General features: G+C 45.3%; 2 protein-coding genes and 1 non-coding gene across 4 annotated transcripts in view; 2 read left to right on the forward strand and 1 right to left on the reverse strand.

Moving 5' to 3' along the window:
• The window catches only part of STPG1 (sperm tail PG-rich repeat containing 1), an 85169-nt gene extending 72396 nt beyond the window's left edge, over nucleotides 1–12773 (forward strand). For both annotated transcript variants that reach the window (XM_043998779.1, XM_043998778.1), the window contains 2 exons: nucleotides 7524–7714; nucleotides 12697–12773. In XM_043998779.1, the coding sequence (XP_043854714.1) occupies nucleotides 7524–7714; nucleotides 12697–12773 (268 nt within the window). The remainder of the gene's footprint in view (nucleotides 1–7523; nucleotides 7715–12696) is intronic.
• A 3590-nt stretch (nucleotides 12774–16363) lies between these two features.
• LOC122752119 lies at nucleotides 16364–16469 on the forward strand. The gene has a single exon (XR_006355918.1). It is a non-coding gene; the product is annotated as a U6 spliceosomal RNA (small nuclear RNA).
• Nucleotides 16470–18877: 2408 nt separating this feature from the next.
• GRHL3 (grainyhead like transcription factor 3) overlaps nucleotides 18878–19846 on the reverse strand; it is a 33387-nt gene continuing 32418 nt past the window's right edge. The window contains exon 15 of the mRNA XM_043996911.1: nucleotides 18878–18992. Within this exon, the coding sequence (XP_043852846.1) occupies nucleotides 18878–18992 (115 nt within the window). The remainder of the gene's footprint in view (nucleotides 18993–19846) is intronic.

A 19846-nucleotide genomic window follows, 5' to 3' on the forward strand; every position in this document is an offset into this window, starting at 1 on the left:
CGAAACCTCAGTTCACAGGAACCCAGACTTAGAGCTGGGAGGGACCTGGGAGGTCATTGAGTCTCCCAGCTTTGGGGTTCGATGACTCTATTTGCAGAGCAGCGAGCAAGTAGGTACAGGGAGAAACGATGATGACTAACATTGGTTAAGTCCTCACTGTGTCCCAGGCCCTGAGCTAAGTGCTTTGTGATGATTAACTCATTCGATCCTCAGAACAACCCTGGGAGTTGGGGGCTGTTATTATCCCTATTTTACAGATGAGGAAATGGAGGCTGAGAGAGCTTAAATCACTTGCCCAGCTAGGGAACAGCTGAGGCTGGATTTGAACTCAGGGCTCCCTGAGCTCTCCAGAGAGCTGATAAATAAGAGCTCTCCTTTCTGGAGCACTCTGAACTTTGCACAGCCCTTCATGTATATTATCTCATTTAACCCTGGGAGGGATGTTCCACAGCAATAATCATCCCTGAGCCTGAGCTCAGTGTTAAGTCACAGCCAGCTAGTGTCAGAAGCAGGATTCAAACCCAGGTGTTCCTGACTCCAGGTTCAGCCCTCTCACAGGAGGGCCAGCCCTCTGGAAGATTATTGCCTAGTGTAGGACAGAACACATACATAGATGGATGTGATAGGAAATAACACTAAGAAGCCTGTGTAAGGTACACTCAAACCCCGTGCTACCAAGGCCCATTTCCACTTGGTGGAGAGGAATGAGGGAAGCCTTCCTGGGGGAGACAGCATTTGAGCTAGGCCTTGAAAGTTGGAGAGGCCTTCCAGATGTGGGGAAGACCATAAGCAAAGGCATGAAAGAAGGGAATACGTGGAGATAGAAGGATGGGCGAAGGGGAGGCCAATGACTCATTCCTCCCCACCCCCCAAATGGTGCAATTGAAAAATGCATTCTGTCCACTCTGCTAGGAACTCATAATCTGGTTTGGGCTACACTTGGGAGTGTTGTGGACCACATTTGGCCCATGGGAAGGCAGTGTTTTTAACCCCTCTGATCTAGCTTAACCTTGAAGGTTTCCACTAATGAATAGGGGATACAACTTGCTGACTGGAAGACCCAGGTTCAAATCTCACCTTAGAAGCTTCCTAGGAGGTGATGGTGGATGAGTCACTCAACCTCCGTCTACCTCAGTTTCCTCAACTGTAAAATGGAGAAGATAATGGCATGTACCTCCCAGGGTTGTTGTGAGGTTCCAAAAATGAGATATTTGGTTCTTTAAAAAGTGTATATTTGTTTTATTTTCATTTTTTAAATTATAAAAGTATTTTATTCTTTTCCAGTTACATGTAAAGATAGTTTTTAAGATTTGTTTTCATAAGATTTTTAGTTTCAAATTTTCTCCTTCCCTCCCCCTTCACCAAGACAGAAAACAATCTGATATAGGTTATATATGTACAATCACATTAAACATATTTCTGCATTAAATAAGATATTTGTAAATTTTTTAGCATGTTGCCTGACACATAGTAGGCATTTAAATAATGCTTGCTCCCTTACCTTTTCTCGCAGAAGTACATATAGCATAACAATAAAGTGAATCGTGCAAATATAGTATGGGCAGCTAGGGGGCGCCATAGGGCATAGAGCACTAGACCTGGCCTTAGGAAGACTCATCTTCATGAGTTCAAATTTGACCCCAGACACCTGGGGCAAGTCACTCAACCCTGTTTGCCTCAGTTTCTTCATCTGTCAGATGAGCTGGAGAAGGAAATGGCAAACCATTGTCTGCCAAGAAAACCCCAAACAGGGTCATGGAGAGTCAGACACGACTGAAACAACTGAACACCACCCCCAAACAAAGGAGTTAAATACTAGGTCACTTGGGAGGGAGGGAGGGAGGCCACTAGCAGGTGGGGTATCAGGAGAGGCTTCATGCCTCTGCATGATGGTGATGAGAGGTAGAGTCAGCAATAGTCAGTAAACATTTATCAGGGCCGGCTAGGTGGCGCAGTGGATAAAGCACCGGCCCTGGAGTCAGGAGGACCTGAGTTCAAATCCGGCCTCAGACCCTTGACACTTACTAGCTGTGTGACCCTGGGCAAGTCACTTAACCCCCATTGCCCCACAAAAAACAAACAAACAAACAAACAAAAAAACATTTATCAGTGCCTGCTATGTGCCAGGCACCATGCTAAGTGCTGGCATAGGCAAGGAGGGAGCGCATTCCAGGCATGGGGGATGGCCAACACAAAGGCATGGAGATGGGAGATGATGTCCCATGGAAGGAGCAGAGTGCAGGAAAGCAATGTAAAACAAGCATGATAAGACATAATGGGAGGGGCAGGACCTGAGTTAAAATCCCACCTCAGGTGTTTGCTAGCTGTGTGACCCTGGACAAGTCATTTAAGCAAAAGAAGCAGCAGCAGCAGATGAAGGAGAAGGAGAAAGGAGGAGGAGAAGAAGAAGAGATTGAACTTCAAAAGCAAAACAGATAGATTTCCTTTTGTGTGTGTGTGTGGGGGGGGCAATTGGGGTTAAGTGACTTGCCATGGGTCACATAGCTAGTAAGTGTTGTGTCTGAGGCCGGATTTGAATTCAGTGCCTTCTGACTCCAGGGCCGGTGCTCTATCCACTGCACCACCTAGCTGCCCCATGGTTTACATTTTATCCTGGAGAGAATAGGAAGCCACTGGACTTGATAGGGTAGGTGGGTCACATGGTGGACAGCAAGTCTAATTATTTTCATGCAGGACAGAGAGACTAAGCTCCCAGAGGGCAGGACTGGTTCTTTTTTGGCTTTGTATGCCTAGCACCTAGTGCCCTCAATAAGTGCTTGTTGTTTGATGGGTAGCTCCTTCAAATGCACAAAGAGAAAGATCAGAGGAGGTACTTGAACGGTTGTTAAATTGAGTTCAATAATAACATCCACAGGGTAACCTTGGCTGGGGGAGGCAGATTTAGGGAGCAGCAGGCACACCCCCTTCTCATAACACTAATAACTCACGTTTATAAAGGCCTTTAGGGTTGCATTCCTCACAGACCCCTGGGGAGTAGGTAGTTCTGGGGTTATTATTCCCAAGCTTCTGCTGAGGAAACTGAGGCCCACGTGGCTAGCCCACAACCATGCAGCTGGTAAGGAATGACTGGGGCTCAGGGTCAACCCCAGGTTTCTTCTAAGTGCAGCTCCCTGTCCAGTCCCTTAGACCCCAGCTTCTTAAACTATGGGGTCGCCTAACTGAATGTGGGGGGGTCGCGAAAAATTTGTCAACAGTAAAAGGTTATGAATGCCTATGTTTATATATCTATGTACTTGGGGTCGTGTAAAAATTTCTTAGGTGAAAAGGGATCACGAGGGGAAAAGTCTAAGCAGTCCTGCCTTGAACCACCTCTTATCCCTTCCACTGAGGAATCCGGCTGCCGGGAGGAGTCCCAGGCTGGGGTGGGGGTGGGGGGAAGGGTATGGACGAGATGATCTCACCCGGTACAGTTGCCTAGTGGCTCTTCAGGAACCTCTAGGGATCCAGTCAGTTTCATGACGGGGCAGGTGCCGGCTCAGCAGTTTCCCAGGGCAGTGAGAATGGCCAGTGGAGGAGGAGGGGGTGGGGGAGGGAGCCACAAGCCAGGACAGGAGCAGGCCAGGGATTTATGATGAGCCAGGAAACACCGCACCCTCCCTGCGGGCCCTGCTCCGGGATAGACCCAAGGGGCGGGAAAGGAAGGGAATTTGTGTTCCACAGGCATGTTTCTCTTTTGAATCCCTGCACCCTGACCAGCCAAGCAACTGCCGCAGGAGATTCTCATCTAGGATAAATCTCTGTTCCTCCCTGAACCTCAGATTCCTGCTCTGTAAAGTGAGGAATTGGGACTAAATGATTTCTGAAGTCCCTTTTAGCTCTAACACATTCTATGTTCTAAGGGGCCTCCCAAATTGGAAATTCTCTGTTCTAAGGCCCTCCCAGCTCTGACATCCAGGGTTCTAAGGACCCTCCCAGCTCTGACATCCAGGGTTCTAAGGGCCCTCCCAGCTCTCACATTCTGGGTTCTAAGACCCCTCCCAGATCCTAAGTTAGTGACAGAGGCATCACCTAGCCTTGCAGCTGCTCATCATGGCCAAGCAAGAACCTAAGAGACACTGACTTCGTGGTGCAGTTCCCCTGATTCGGCGGTCTGTATGACTTTGGACAATAATACAACAGCCAAAGAACTATGCCTCATGTGATCCTCACAACAACCCAGCAAGTGAGGTCCTGCAGGTATTACACCCATTTTACAAATGAAGAAATCAGGATTCAAAAAGACAACAGCCTCGCCTATTGTCCTAGAACAGTGTTGGCTGTGATCCCGGTATCTCCCGGCTCCAGGCCCAGTTACCCCATGTTGCTTCTGTGCAAGTCATTGCCTTGCTCTAGGCCTCACTTTTCTCTTCTAGAAAATGAGTGTATAGGTTACTGGATGACCTGTAAGACCCCTTCTATCTCCAGATCCTGTCACACAATTCAGAAAGTGTTTGTCTTCCATTCAGAAGTCAGGTGCCCAGCCTGGGCTTGAACGGCTACCACTACACTCTTAGCTGGCAGTGTTTGGGGCTGTCCCCCTGCTCAGGTGACAAGTCTCTGGAAGTGGCGTCAAGGTGAGAGATCTTTGGCCCAGGAGGTCTTGGTCCATACTCTTGTTATTTCCTCATTAGGGGCCTTTGGGGAAACCATACCCTGTATCTGGCCCTCAGTTATAGACAGAATGTATTCTGGGGTCATAAAGCTTTGTATAAACCTTGTCTCTCTTATCCATGATAGGCTCATATCTTTGGAGCTGGAAAGGACCTCAGAGGTTATCTAGTCCCACTGAGGCAGGGATTAATGAAGCGCTTTGTTCAGTATCCCATGGGCAGAAGATAGCAGAGGTGGGATCTGAAACCTGAGCCTCTGCCTCTTTATTGGAATGTCTCCAAATGAACATGCCATTGCTGGGTCAGCATGGATACTTCACCCACAGAGGAGCCTGGACTCCCTCTGACTTCTCTTTGCCCTCCCTCTGCCCATCCTCAGTCCCAGGTGGATCTACTTTTTCTGAAGTTCTGCTTTTGTAACACCCAGCTAGGACAGACTCAGGGAGATGATGTCTGTGTGTCATCCCCACTATGGGCACCTGCCCTGACCCTAGGTTGCTTTCAACTTGCTTTAAATGTTCCCAGTGCTGAGCTTAGACATCTTTGGCCAATCTGGCTCCAAACAGCTATGGAGAAATGGGCAAAGGGACCCTGGAATTTTTTCCATATATCTGTATATGGTAACTCTCTTCCTGACTGCCCCCCCATCATAAAAAAGGGTGTATGGATTTGAGAGTAACTGTGGTTATGCCCAGTGTGGGAATTTATTTTACTTGAGTATACATATGTATATACATACGTACATATGCATATACACATACATGTACACATATATACATACATACATATTAAAAAACAAGGCCTTCCCTGTCCTCCCCCTCTCCATCAAATAAAGGTGGGTGGTAAGATGAAGGGAGAGAAGGCTAGGGTAGAAGAGAAAGAAGGAAAAAGAATGGAAGGAAAGAAGGAAGATAATTAATTTCAGAATAATTTTTTTAAATGAAAAGAGAACAGGAGGAAGGTCAGCAAGAAGCACAGACAAGTAAGACAGCTTTGAAAGCTACAGTTCAAACTAATATGATTAAAAAGAAAAGTTCTGTAGTTTTATATATAATCCTCTATCCTCTTTTTTTCCTGTTCTACTCTGCATACAGAAATGCCCTTTTAATTTGATTGTGGTTAAATTCAGAATGAAAATAAACTTCAAAAAAAATTTTTATAAGAGTCTCTGTGCTTAGTTGGGGTGGAAGTAATCCTAGTATAAATTGAGTTTTTGATATACTAATGTTGGTGCTTAAAGAGACTTGTTTGCCAGGTCATCTGTGTGAGGGAGATGTCTGGGCAAGCCAGCCGGTGGAGCTCCAGAATCCTGGGAGACAAAGATGAAGAAGGGAAAGGTAGACGCTTTGTAAAGAAACTAGATCAGACATCATGGGGAGATGATTCAGGTTGTGAAGAGCGGCCACCATCAAAGGCTTGAAAGAAACTGGAGGGCAGCAGAGAATGGGAATGATTCTGAGCTGAGGTGTCCTCACCTGTAAAATGGGGGTGTCGGACAAGATGGTGCCTTAAGGTCCTTTTTAGCTCTTACAGTCTGCGTTTTAACATTCTATTGTTTAAGGACCCTTCCAGCTTCAATTTCCTGTATATTTCCATAGTTTGGAAAAAGAGAGGTTAGTGTAAGAAAAGGTCTATAGATCTGTGGGATACCGCCTCCTTTCTAGAGCCTGGGCAACTGCACTGTGAAAACAGGAGTTAAGGGCTGGAACTAGTGGGTAGATGTGAAGCCAAGACATGAAAGCAAGTGTGGTGAGAAATCTTAGTGTGGTGTGGACAGGGTTGAAAAGTAAGGGTGGGACCCTTGGAATCTGGCCCAAATGAATGAACCTGCTACTCTGGGCATAGTAGAGTTAACCTCTTAAGCCATCTATCAGCCTCAGACTTTCTCCCTCAGATCCATTCTGGCATCCAACCATAATAATTGTCCTAATGCACAGTACTGATCGGCTTGCTTCCCAGCTCAAGAAGGTTCAATGACTCCCTATTGTCTATAGGGTTAAGTTCAAATTCTTTAAGTGCTACTATGTGCCAGGCACTGGGCTAAGCACTGGGAATACAAAAAGAGGCAAAGAACATGCCCTTTCCCCTCAAGGAGCTTACAGTCTGATGGGGGAGACAACATGCAGACAAATATATACAAAGCAAGCCCTACATGGTACAAATAGGAAATAATAGAGAAAAAGCACTGGAAATAAGAGGTGTTAGGAAAGGCTTCCTGTAGAAGGCAGGATTTTAGCAGGGACTTAAAGGAAGCCAGGGAGGTCAGTAGTTAGAGCGGAGGAGGGAGAGTGTTCCAGGTATAGGGGAAAGGCAGAGAGAAGGCCCAGAGCCAAGAGCTGGAGGTCAGTGTTACAGGATGGGAGAGTACATGGTGGGGAGTAGGAGGTAGGAAGACTGAAAGGGAGGAAGGAGCTAGACTAGGAAGGGCTTTGAAGAAAGGCTTCTACTACTCTGAACTTTATCTCTTTATCTCTTCCTAGACTATAAACCCATCAAAGCAGGAACTGTGCCATATTTCTCTTTGTCTCATCCCCATCATCTGGTCCAGTGCTCGGCATACTGTGGGCCTTTCATAAATGGTTGTGGGATTAAATTAATGGCAAAAGCTGACATGAATAAGGGGCTTTGGGGTTTCTCCAGAGAACCTTACACACATTATCTCACTGGGTCCTCATAACAGCCAGGGGGTGCGAGGCAGGGGTGTCATCTTCATTTTTACTTAAGGAAAGGAGGGCCCAGAGAGGGGAACTGATTTGCCCAAGGTCACCCAGTTTATAAGTGGCAGGAGCCAGATTTGAACCCAGGCTTCCTGTCCCTGAATTCTTCTCCCTATCTCATGGTGTACTTACTGTCTCAGACTTCCCAAGCTGACCGGCAGACATTAATGAAATCTTCTCATTTGTCTTTGCACAGGAAAAAATACACACTGACCTTCTCTGCATTCCCACTGCCTCCTCTTCCTAAGCCTCCTGTTCCAGGTCCTGGTCAATATGATATTGTGAACTACGAAGGCCCCTCCAAACACTATATCTCCAGCGCCACATTTGTGTCCAACACAAGTCGGTGGACAATGAACACGGCCAAGAATGGGATTCCGGGGCCAAGTAAGATGACTGTCCTTGCTCATGCTATTCCACATGCCTAGAATGCCTGCCCTCACTCTGGAATGGACTTGTTGAACCCCCTAGTTGAAGTTGCAGCTACTCCCCCCACAATCCCCCTCCCCTCTCTCTCCCATTTCTATTGAGAAAGCAAGAGAAACAGGCAAACAAAATGAATTCTCACATCGACCGTGTCCAAAAACAAAATGGGTCTCTCGATCCATGCTCTGAGTCTGTTGTTTCTCGGTCAGGGAATGTCCTCCCCACCCTTTAAAGCCCAGATCATATGCTACATTATTCAGGAAGCCTGCCTGGCTATTTCCCCTGTCAGTAACCACAGTCCTCAGTTGATTTCCCAGAGTGCTTTGCTTTGTTTTCTCTCATGTACTTATCATGTAATATCCCATATGATACTTATTTGTGCACATACCTTATCTTCCTTCTAGACCAAGTTCCTTTAAGGAAGGACTGTTTCTTACCTAAACTCTGCATTGTCCTTAGCATCAAGGAGAGTACTCTGCACTTAGTAGATGCTTACTATGTGTTTAGTGGTGGTGGTGGTGTCATTGGCCAGGACAGAGTCTGTCACTAGGGCAGCATTAAAGCAAAGTCTTTCCTTCTGGCTAAGGCATGCCTTTTCAAGCTGTAGGACCTTGGGTCAGTCCCTTTGCCTTACAGAGCCTCAGGTTCCTCCCCAGTAAATATGGCCAGGTATGATGCTACTACTAAAAATTCACATTTATACAATGCCTTAAGGTTTGCAAAGCCTTTTACATGCATTCCCTCACTGGATTCCCAGAGCAAACAAGCGAGGTAGGTGCTCTTATTATTTCCATTTGGTATCTGGGGAAACTGAGGCACAGAGCTCTTTATGAAGTAGGGGTTCGCATTTCTACTGCACCTTATGGTTTATAAATCACTTTTTGTCTCTTACCTCAATTGATCCTCACTACAACCTGGAGAGGGAGAGCCTATGATTACTCCCATTTCACAGCTGAGCAACAAAGGTCACACAGCTACCCAATATCTGAGAAATCAGGTCTTTCTGACCACAAATCCAATATGAACAGCTAGCATTTATACAGCATCTGAAGGTTTGCAGAGTACTTTGTAAATGTGATCTCATTTGATACTCAGAACAACCCTGGGAGGTAGGTGCTATTATCACCCCCAATTTACAGATGGGAAACCGAGGCACCAAGAGGTTAAGGGACTTGTCTAGGGTCCCACAGAAGGGAAGTGTGTGAAGCTAGATTTGAACTCGGGTCTTCCTGACTCCAGGCTCAGTGTTCTATCCACTATGCCACCTTCACCACTTTTCTAACAAGGATTAGGTGAGGGTCAAATGAGAGAACATATGTAAGATGCTTTATATAAACATAGCACCACATAAACATTTATCCCCCAACCTCCACTGAAGTGGAGAAATAATAATAATAATAATAATAATGGTGATGAGGATGAGGATGCCCCGCTGTGGTGTGGCAGTGACCCCCAGTTCTCAAGTGCCAGGCCTACGGAACATAAGCTCTAGGGGAGCCTACCAAGCCAGACCAGCTCTGCACGGGCTGAACAACAAACCCCTCAGGACTCAGGCAAAGCTTTGTTTTGGCCACAACAAGCAATGAAGCCACCTTCTATGGTGAGGAGCAGTGATGACTGAGGCCTGTGGAGACTGCATCGCCCACATCTGTGAGGCGGAAGACCTTTTGAAGTTGGTATTTGTGAGACAAAGGATGGTGGCTAAGGAACCTAGGAAAGCTCACGGTTCACCCTCTATGACCCAATCGATGGATGGAATGAGATTTAGTAGGACAAAAAGCATTGGGTTTGGAGCAGAAAAACCAGGTGGTCTGATCTCTCTTACCTGTGGGCTATTCCCGGCTTAGGTTTACTCCTCTGAATTCAGTTCAATTCAGGACATTTATTAAGCTCCTGTTGTATGAAAGGTACTAGATACATAGACAAAACTAAGAGGAGAATGGGGTAGGGTTAGAGTTGGGGGGGTGTGTGGCAAGAGTGAGTCCTTGCTCTCAGGGAGCCTGAATTCTACATCACTGATAAATCGATACAGGATAATTTGGGGAAGGAAGGGGCACCAGCCTCTGGGGAGATGAGCTTCCTGTTGGGGGTGGCAAGTGAGTGAAACCTTTCTCGAAGCTTAAAGATTCCAAGAGGAAGAGGAGGAGAAAGTGAGGAAGGGAGGGCATTCCAGCTACATGGAGACATCCAGTGGAAAAGCTCAGAAGCCCAGGGGTAAATCCCCAAGTGAAGGGACCAGCCCCATGGGCAGGTTGGGCTGGACCGCAGAGAGCATGAATGGGACAAATATAAAATGAGCTCTGAAAATGATGGAGTTGGATTAGAGGCTCCTTGGCAGCTCTAAAATCCCAGGACCCTGTGATCTCCATGCGCTGGCACCTAAATGACAGCGTGACCCCCCTGGCCCCACAGAAGAGCCCTTCCATAAACGCTAAGTCCTTGCATCCACTTGGCTAAGCCTGGGCATATGAGGAGTGAAAATGAACCATTTTAGTTCTGTGTGTATATGTGGTCCCCTCCACCTCCCAGAACTGACCCTGGGAGATGTCCCAAAAGGCAGGAAGGGGAGGGAGGGAGGAAGAGGAGCGGGGCTAAGTCAGTACCACGGAGCCTTCTTCACGGGGCCTCAGGGGTTCAGGGGATCTTTGAGATGGCCTCATTTAACATCCTCTTTTTGCAAATGAGGAAACAGAGATCTTCTCCCTCTCACCAAGAATCTGAGAAATCTTCCCGTGGCCATGTTGTGACTTCATCTCTGTGATTGGCTGTGTCCAAGCAGTGAGCTCCCGAATCCAGAATTCCCTCTCAGTCAAGGCTATGACACTATCCCTAACATCCAGAGTAAACTTGGCTTCCCTCGTGGGTTCAGGGAGTAGATAGGGTCCAACTTCTGTAGAGTGTCTCCCATGGTTATCTGAGAGATGGGTGACACGGCAGATGGAACACTGGACCTCAAGTTAGAAAACTCTAAGTTCAAATCCAGTCTCAGACACTTGTTAGCTGTGTCACCCTGGGCAGGTCACTTCACCTCTCTCTCTGCCTCAGTTTCCTCATCTGTAAAATGGGGGTATTCATAGTTCCTAAGAAAGTTGTGAGGATAAAATGAGATATTTGCAAAAGCCTTTTAGAAACCTCAAAGTGCTTATATAAATGCTGGCTATTCTTTTTTTGTGTGTGAGGCAATTGGGGTTAAATGACTTACCTAGGGTCACCTAGCTAGTAAGTATTAAGTGTCTGATGCTGCTGTATTTGAACTCAGGTCCTCCTGAATCCAGGGCCAATGCTCTACCCACTGTGCCACCTAGCTGTCCCAATGCTGGCTATTCTTGTGATTATTGCCTTGAATCAAGAACAAGTCTCCAGATTCCCTCCCTTCCTTTTCCTCCTCCCCTTTGTGAGGGATGATGGCAGAAGCTCTGCCCCAAATGAACCAGTGAACAGGGATCTGAGCTGAATGGGCCATGGCCCGTCCATGGCCCTGCTCAGTGGCCTCCAGAATTTGGGGAATCAAGTGAGATGGTATTGTAGGGTAACAAAGTGCTTTCATATCCAGCATCTCATCTGATCACTGCAACCACCTAAGAGGGATGCGGGACAGATCTTTACATCTGCTTATCACAAATAAAAATGCCCAGACTCTAAAAAGGAAAAAAAGAAATATTGGCTGAGGTCCCGTGGCTAGTAAATAAGAGCTTGAGACTTGAACCCAAGTCCCAGGAGTGAGTTAATAAGATTTAGCACTAATGCTGAAAAGAAAACTATTTTTTAAAAAAGATACAATAATGGGGCAGCTAGGTGGCATAGTGGATAGAGCACCGGCCCTGGAGTCCGGAGGACCTGAGTTCAAATCTGACCTCAGACAGTTAACACTTACTAGTTGTGTGACCCTGGGCAAGTCACTTAACCCCAATTGCCTCACCAAAAAAAAAAAATTAAAAAAAAGATACAATAGCAGAAAGGGACCCTGGAGATGATCTCATCTGGAGGTTCTTCAATGGGGGTCCATGGACCTGGAAGGGGTTAATCCTACAGCAAAAGAGGAAGGTGACAAGTGGTCTGAAGTTGGAAATAACTGGAGATAGGCCTGAAAGAAAAGAAAGTTCTTTAAAAATTTTTTTTTAAATTTTTTAAAAGAAAGTTCTAATTCAGTTCAGAAGAGATGATCAGGGCAGCTAGGTGGCACAGTGGATAGAACACTGGCCCTGGATTCAGGAGGATCTGAGTTTAAATTCGGCCTCAGACACTTGACACTTACTAGCTGTGTGACCCCGGCAAGTCACTTAACCCACATTGCCCTGAAAAAAAAAGGGAAAAAAAAAGAGAGAGAAATGATCAGGTCCAGGGAGAGATTTCAGGGGCTCCATGGATGTGAATGGGAGGAAAAAGTGCCATCTCTATTTTTGTTTACTTCTAGATGAAATTTAGCATTCCTCTCAATGATTTAAACCTTAATTAAATTATTTAAATAAAATTATTTAAAACCTTTATTCTGAGGAGAGGTCCATAGCCTTCACCAGCTGCCCAGAGGAAGTAATAAACCCCTGATTTAGTCTAACCCCTTCCTTCCACGCTTGGGGAAACTGAGGACTCTAGAGGGCTTATGTGACTTGCCCAAAGTCACACATAGTGGGTAGCAGAGCCAGAGCCAGACCCAGGCCCAGAACAGGGACCCAGATCCTCTAATTTCCAAGTCCAGCACTCTCCCCCCCAAAAGAATAGTCCCTTCTCCCCACCCGTGGCTCTTAGGCTCAGCCCCAAATGGTACCACCAAGTTATTCTGCATTGACTCAAAGATACCCGGCCCGTGACAGTCTGCTGCTTCCCCTGGAGGGATTGATTACCTCCTGAGTCAAGAAACAATGAGGTGCCCCCCCCCCAGCTGGGAGTGATTTATTAGGAGCCAGATTTCAATCTCTAAAAAGTGCATTCGTTTCTTTCTCTAGGTACCTACAAGCCTGAATTCCCTGGAAAACAGTCTTTCATCTACAACAGTGACAAGAAATGGATCCCTGTTTTATGATGGAGTCCTAGGCCTCTGTCTCCCAAGTATTTCTGCTGAAACTGATTGGCAAAACTCATTAAAAGCCACATTTCTTTTGTTCATGGGCATCCGCTGACTTGGATGGGAGCTCAGGACTTGTAGATACGTTGACAGAGGCGTGGTTGACTAGAGAACCCGTAACACAATTGGAGCCTAGTGAAGCTTCCATCCAAAACGGGGGTGTTGGGGAATAATGTGAGGAACATCTCTAGGCCAGCTCCTTCCTTCTGGTGAGCCCCCTTTGTCCTTGTGTCATCCTTCTTCGCCATCTAACCTCTTCTCTCATGGTGGCTGGAGGTCATCGATAGCTCTCAGATGCCACGTGGCTCCCCAGATGTTGCCAGAACTAGTATTCCAGATCTCACAAGAGCAGCTAGATCAAAGCTTCTTAAACTGTGGGTAGAGCTCCCATCTGGGGGCATGTCACTTAATGTAGGGGTCGTGAAAAATTTGGCAACACTAAAAGGTTATGTATACCCATTTTATATACCTATATACCCAAGGTCTTGGGCAAAATGGGGTCGAGAGTGGAAAAAGTTTAAGTAGCCCTGGACTAGATGACTAGAGATAGTCATTCCCAAAAGCCATTCCAGGGGGCTTGGGCCTCCTGCTTACAGAACTTCTGCCCCCTTGTCTGAACCAGTGCTCTAAAACTTGGAGAGAAGAGAGCCAGATCAGAGCCCAGCTGTGCTGACAGCAGTGTCTGGGAGTAGCCTGTGGTCCTGACTGCTTCCAAAATCCTCTGGGGCAATGGAGTTACCTTTTAAGTCCAGGAGCAGCCTTGAGAAATCTACCAAGGATCCATGAAAATGGCCACTCTTCAGTCCAAAGACGAAGACTCTCTAGCCCCTTTGCCCCTAACTCAATGAGGTCTGGTCCCCCAGTCTTCTGGGGGAAAAGAATTAGACAGCTGGTACAAGTAACACAGGACAGTTACTAGAACTGCTTATTACCCTTCCCCCTACCTATCCACCATGATGGCAATGATTAGGTTTTAATTCAGGAAACCAAACAGGCCTCAACATTAACACCTCACCCTCTCCACCCCCACCACATTCTTGAGAAGGCTTATTTTAAGCTAAACCAGAATTAATGCCTTGTAATACAACTCTCCTGTGACCTCTGACCCTATCTAGGAATTAGTGTCCTGGTCCTCTCTGACCTGGTCCCTTAATCTTCAAAAAGTGTCTGGGAACTCCAGGATCCAAGTCCAGCCTGATTTAGCATCCTTGAGGGCTGTGTTTTTGCACAATCCTCAAAGTCCCCCCAGTGTGTGTGTGTGTGTGTGTGTGTGTGTGTGTGTGTGTGTAAGGGGGGATTAAAAGATGGGCAGGTTGTGTTCCACTTACATGGGAAAGTTACATTTTAAATTGGGTTGGAATCAAATGGAGTGAAGTCTCTCTTTTGGGTAGGGATGTGGCATATGTTGGCATTAACCTACTATTTTGCCTAGCTCCAGCCTTGCTCCACTAATCCCAGCATGTCCCTGGTTGCTCTTTTCTCTCCCTTTATTTTTTTTTTAGATAATTTATATTTGGAGTGTTCATAGAAGAAACAGGACCATGGGATAGGTGGCAGTGGTGATGGGAGAGGAAGAAGGGAAGTCTGTAATGGATGCAACTTAGGTGCTTAGCAAAGTACCTAATTAAACAGATTTTTAAAATTCCCTCACATATTGGCCTTATATGAATGCAAAGTTCGTAGAAAAAAAACACCTGAAGAGCAGTTGGATTTTAAAGGCAGAAATACTTTTGGTTTGCATCTTTGGGGTTCCAGGCAATAATCTTTTTCCATGACAGCAGGGGTTGGGCCAGAACATAGAATCATAAAATGATACAGCTTGAGGGGCCCTTCCTAAAATACTGGAGGGGTAGAATGTCGGAGCTGGGAAAGACACTGATTTCAGGGCTGGAAATAATCTTAGAACAGAGAATGCTGGTGTTGAGAGGAACCTTAGAACTTAATAACATTAGACTGTAGAATTCTAGTGCTGGGAGGGACCTTAGAACATAGATTGTCAGTGGAAGAAGCATTAGAATATAGACTATCAAGCAAATGGGCCCATGAGAACAAAGACTACAAGAATGGGGAGTAACCCTAGAAAATAGAATGTCAGAGCTAGAAGGAGGCTCGGAACACAGAATATTGGAACATAGAATTCCAGAACTGGATGGGACCTTAGAACATAAAATGTCAGAGAAAGAGGACCCTTAGAACAAAGCTTATCAGAACTGGGAAGGTCCTTAAAACAAAGAATGTTAGAAGTGGGAGGGACTTTGGACCATGGAATGTTAGAACTGAGAGGAAATTTAGAACACAGAATGTTAGAACTGGAAAGAACCTCAAGAACATATAATCCTATCCTGGAAAAGATTTTAGAATTCCTCAAGGCCAGCGATTCTTAACTTGGGGTTCATTATCTTTATTTTATTTTTCTATCTTCTAAAATTAAATTTTATTTTATTTTCAGGTCTTAATTCTCTCTGGTCCCCACCTCTTTTCTCCTCCTTTCTCACTGAGAAAGCAAGAACAAAACTTATTACAAACATGTATGGTCAAGCAAAACAGGTGCCTGTAAGTCTATGAATATAAAAAAAATTCTAAGAACTATTTCAATATAATTGGTTTTCCTTGTAATCCTATGTATTTTATGAATTTAAAAATATTATTCCAAGAAAAGGTCTAAAGGCTTCACTGGGCTGTCAAAGTGTATCCATGACACACAAAATGGTGATGAATCCCTGAACTTGTCTAATAACCCCCTACTTTAACAGAGGAGCATGCTAAGGCTCAGAGAAGAGCAATGATTTACCCAAGACCACACAGATAGTTCATTGTAGAACTGAAACTGTACATCAGGTCCCCTAAGTGTCCTTCCCATTATCTTAGGCTGCCAAGATGATTCTCTTTTCTCTCTCTGTCTCTGTCTGTCTGTCTCTCTCCAACCTGTGTGTGTGTGTGTGTGTGTGTGTGTGCTAGCTCTACCATTTCTGATCCAATGTCTACAAGTTGCTTTGTGGAGATTTTCAAGGGGGAGGCTCTTTTCTTTGCCCCAAGATGTTTGTAGATGCAGATAAAACACCCATGGCCTTTGTCAGTTCCTCTGGCTCTGGGGAATTTGGGACCAGCACTCAAAGCCAGACAAGAGGCAACATGGGAATTCCCCCTGAGTAAATGCAGATGCAGGTAATAATCATTAAGAACAGAGCTAGTGAGCTGGCCCCTAGGCAGGCCTGTTGTCCATTTGGAGGGACAGGGTTCTGGGAGAGGTCAGTTCAGGGGCTCAGAGAGTAACTCGGGGAATTAGGACAGAGCTCTGTGTTGGATAGAAAATAGAACCCAAGAGGCCAGTTGGAGCCCATATACAGAATAGCTGGGTTTCCTTCTATAATTGAGATGTAAGAACCTACTCCCAGTCTCTTGGGAGGTAGTGTGGTACAAGGGATGGCACACTGGACGAGGCATCAGAGAACCTGGGTTTGTAACCTGGTCCTCTTACTACTGGTGTGACCCTGGATGAATCACCTCTCTAGGTCTCAGTTTCCTTCTCTGTAAAAAAGAGAGGGTTGGTGCTTGCTTTGGCAGCACATATACTAAAATTGGAACATACAGAGAAGATTAGCATGGCCCCTGGGCAAGGATGACATGCAAATTCGTGAAGCGTTCCATATTTTTGGGCAGCTAGGTAGCGCAGTGGATAGAGCACTGGCCCTGGATTCAGGAGGACCTGAGTTCAAATTCAGCCTCAGACACTTAACACTTGCTAGCTGTGTGACCCTGGGCAAGTCACTTAACCCCAATTACCTCACCAAAAAAACCAAAACCACAACAACAACAGCAACAAGAAAGAGAGGGTTGGACTAAAGAGAGGACAGAGAAAGACAGAGGCAAACACACTGACCACAGAGAACTTGCAAGAGAGAGAAGATTCATGGTCAAATAAGCTTGATTCTTTGATTTCTGGAGACATTTGCAAAAGGAATATTCAAGTCTGGTGTGTTCTGTAATGATACTTTATTACTAAATAACATACTAATACAATACAAAAAATTATTTAAAAAATCCAAGAAATGTGAAATAACACATTGTTTGAAATGATAAAAATGTCTCCATGAAAATATAAAATGTTGCATATATATATATACACACAATGCATATTTATATTTATATATATATATATATAAAACACATAAAAGTATAATCAGGAAATGTATCATACATTAACATATCAGTACACAACAAGAATATTCAACAGAATATGGCAGCAAATGACATTGTATGTTACTATTACCAGTAACATAGTTTCAAACAATGTGGCAGGAACTATTAGCATGGTATCAGAAGGGATCATAATATCGAGCAACTGCTGACTTGATATTAAGTAACACCATGCTAATAGCTACTTGGTACTAAGGAAGACAGGAAAAACAGATTGTAAGGTTGTTTCCAGGGTTAATCAGGTAACTGCATGTAATGGAATGAGAACCTAATAACTACACAAATGCATGGGTTAAACTTGGTGTGTGGGATTACATCTCTTGTAACAGAACAGCAAAAACGGGAATATGTGTCAAGTTTTAGCCAACTGGCATATTGCAACATCATGAAACAGCAGCACGACCTCACAGTTAAGAATGGCCTATCAGGGAATAACAAAGTAGCAAGGTAACAGCACTGACCAGATAATCAGTGACCTGGTATCAGAGAGTGACCAGTGACAAGTAATGACACTGTATGTTACTGTGACCACTAACATGGTTTCAAACAATGTGGCATCAACTATTTGCGTGGTATCAGAGGGCAACATAATATCAAGCGGCCAGCGACTTGATGTTAAGTAACACCATGCTAATACCCATCTCAAACAGGAAGGGCAGATTATGAAGTTATCTCCAGTGGTAACTAGGTAGCCAGATACAGTAGAATGAGAACCTAGTAAATACACAAACACATTGCTTAAACTTAATGTCTGGCAGTAACACAGACTTAAATTACATCTCTGGCAACATCTGAACAAATACAGCGGAATCAAGGTGTCAGATTGCAGCACTTAAAGAACACCTTTACATCTGTTAAGAATGGGCTATCAGGGGGCAGCTAGGTGGTGCAGTGGATAAAGCACTGGCCCTGGATTCAGGAGGACCTGAGTTCAAATCTGACCTCAGATACTTGACACTTACTAGCTGTGTGACCCTGGGCAAGTCACTTAACCCCAATTGCCTCACACACACAAAAATAATGGGCTATCAGGGAATGACCAAGCAGTAAATTAAGAACATTAACCAGACAATTAGTGACCCTGTAATCAGAGAATGACACAGTAGTACATAACAACTCAGGGATTCCATTGTAACCTCCTTTGAGATCAATAATATTTAGTGGGGTTTTTTTTGTTGTTTTGTTTTTGTTTTGTTTTTGCAGGGCAATGAGGGTTAAGTGACTTGCCTAGGGTCACACAGTTAGTGTCAAGTGTCTGAGGTTGGATTTGAACTCAGGTCCTCCTGAATTCAGGATCAGTGCTTTATCCCCTGAACCACCTATCTGCCCCGTGCAATAATATTTAGATTTTGGGGCAATGAACAGGGCATATGTGGCCTGGTGTGACTGGATCTGGTCTCAGATGTCTTTTTCTTGCACGAATGGAGTTTTCCCCATTTGCCACCATATTCATCTGTCCGGAGATGGGGATAACAAGCATGAGATGCCAGAAGAGTGGCTTTGGAAGCCAAGACCACCAATATCCCAACCCAAATGTCTAGCCATTGGGCACCAAAGGGCAGCCCCGGTGCATGAATCCAGAAGGTTCTGCTCTCCAGGGTGGGCTAGGAAATAGTCTGAGGGCTGGGATGCCTGCCATATCTGGAACCAAAGATCGGGAAGCACCCCCAAAGAGGCAAAGGCTCCTCTTGGAGTTGCAAAGGCTTCTTCTGAAGACTGAACATCTTCTCTCCCAGGTGAGTGCATTCAAGTAAGTGAGAACACTGAGGCACAGAAAGTGGTTGTGTTGGGCTTTCAGGGCTCCATTCTGGCTCTGCAAGTCAAATGGAGGCCCAGGGGTCCAAGGGCAGGGCAGTGCTTCGGCCCTACAGCTCCTTAAGGATAATCTGAATTTTGCCATCGAGTTCTCCCATGTCAAGCAGGAAGGCCACATGGTTACTGTAGTGCTGGATGATGTTGTTGTCCATGTTCACCAAAATCCTAGAAAAGAAGAGACAGAGGGTGAGCAGACCCCGAAGAGCATCAAGGTTCAAGGACTGGAGAGGGGTCTGAAACTGGGAGTAACTGTGCAGAATTCCAGATGAGCCCCAGAGGTTCTTAGGGGCAAAACTTCTCCCTTTCCCAATGACTACGTCAAACACTTCTCTCCCTCTCTGGGGTCTTATCAGGTGGATGGTTTTCCTTTCTATTGAGCATGACTGTCATAACCTAACAACTTAACAATTGGAGGACTACAGAGGAATTGAATGTAGGACCTAGGAGGGCCCTTAGAACCCAGGATGTCAGAGCTGGGAGGGCCCTTAGAACACAGAATGTTAAAGCTGGGAGGGACCTTAGAACATGTAATGTCAGAGCTAGGGTGGAGGAGGGACTTTAGAACATAGAATGTCAGAACTGAGAGGAATCTTAGAACACTGAATGTCAAAGCTGGAAGGGCCCTTAGAATATAGATTATCAGAACTGCGTGGGGTCCTGGAACATAGCATATCAGAGCTGCAGAGGAACTCAGAGCCTGGAATTTTAGAGATGGAAGTGACTCTAAAACATGGAATGTTAGAGCTGGAGGGAACCTCAGAAAATAATAATAATTGCAATAACAGCAACACTAACATACTCATTATGCAACCTTTTTTTTTTTTCTGGAGTGATGAGGGTTAAGTGACTTGCCCAGGGTCACACAGCTAGTAAGGGTCTGAGGCCGGATTTGAACTCAGGTCCTCCTGAATCCAGGGATGGTGCTTTATCCACCGCACCACCTAGCTGCCCCCAACCCTTCACATTTTCCAAATTGCTTCACTTCTTTTGAGGAGGCAGACCACACATGTGTTGTTATC

The sequence above is a fragment of the Dromiciops gliroides genome, chromosome 3 (assembly GCF_019393635.1).
Source record: "Dromiciops gliroides isolate mDroGli1 chromosome 3, mDroGli1.pri, whole genome shotgun sequence".
Classification (NCBI taxonomy): domain Eukaryota; kingdom Metazoa; phylum Chordata; class Mammalia; order Microbiotheria; family Microbiotheriidae; genus Dromiciops; species Dromiciops gliroides.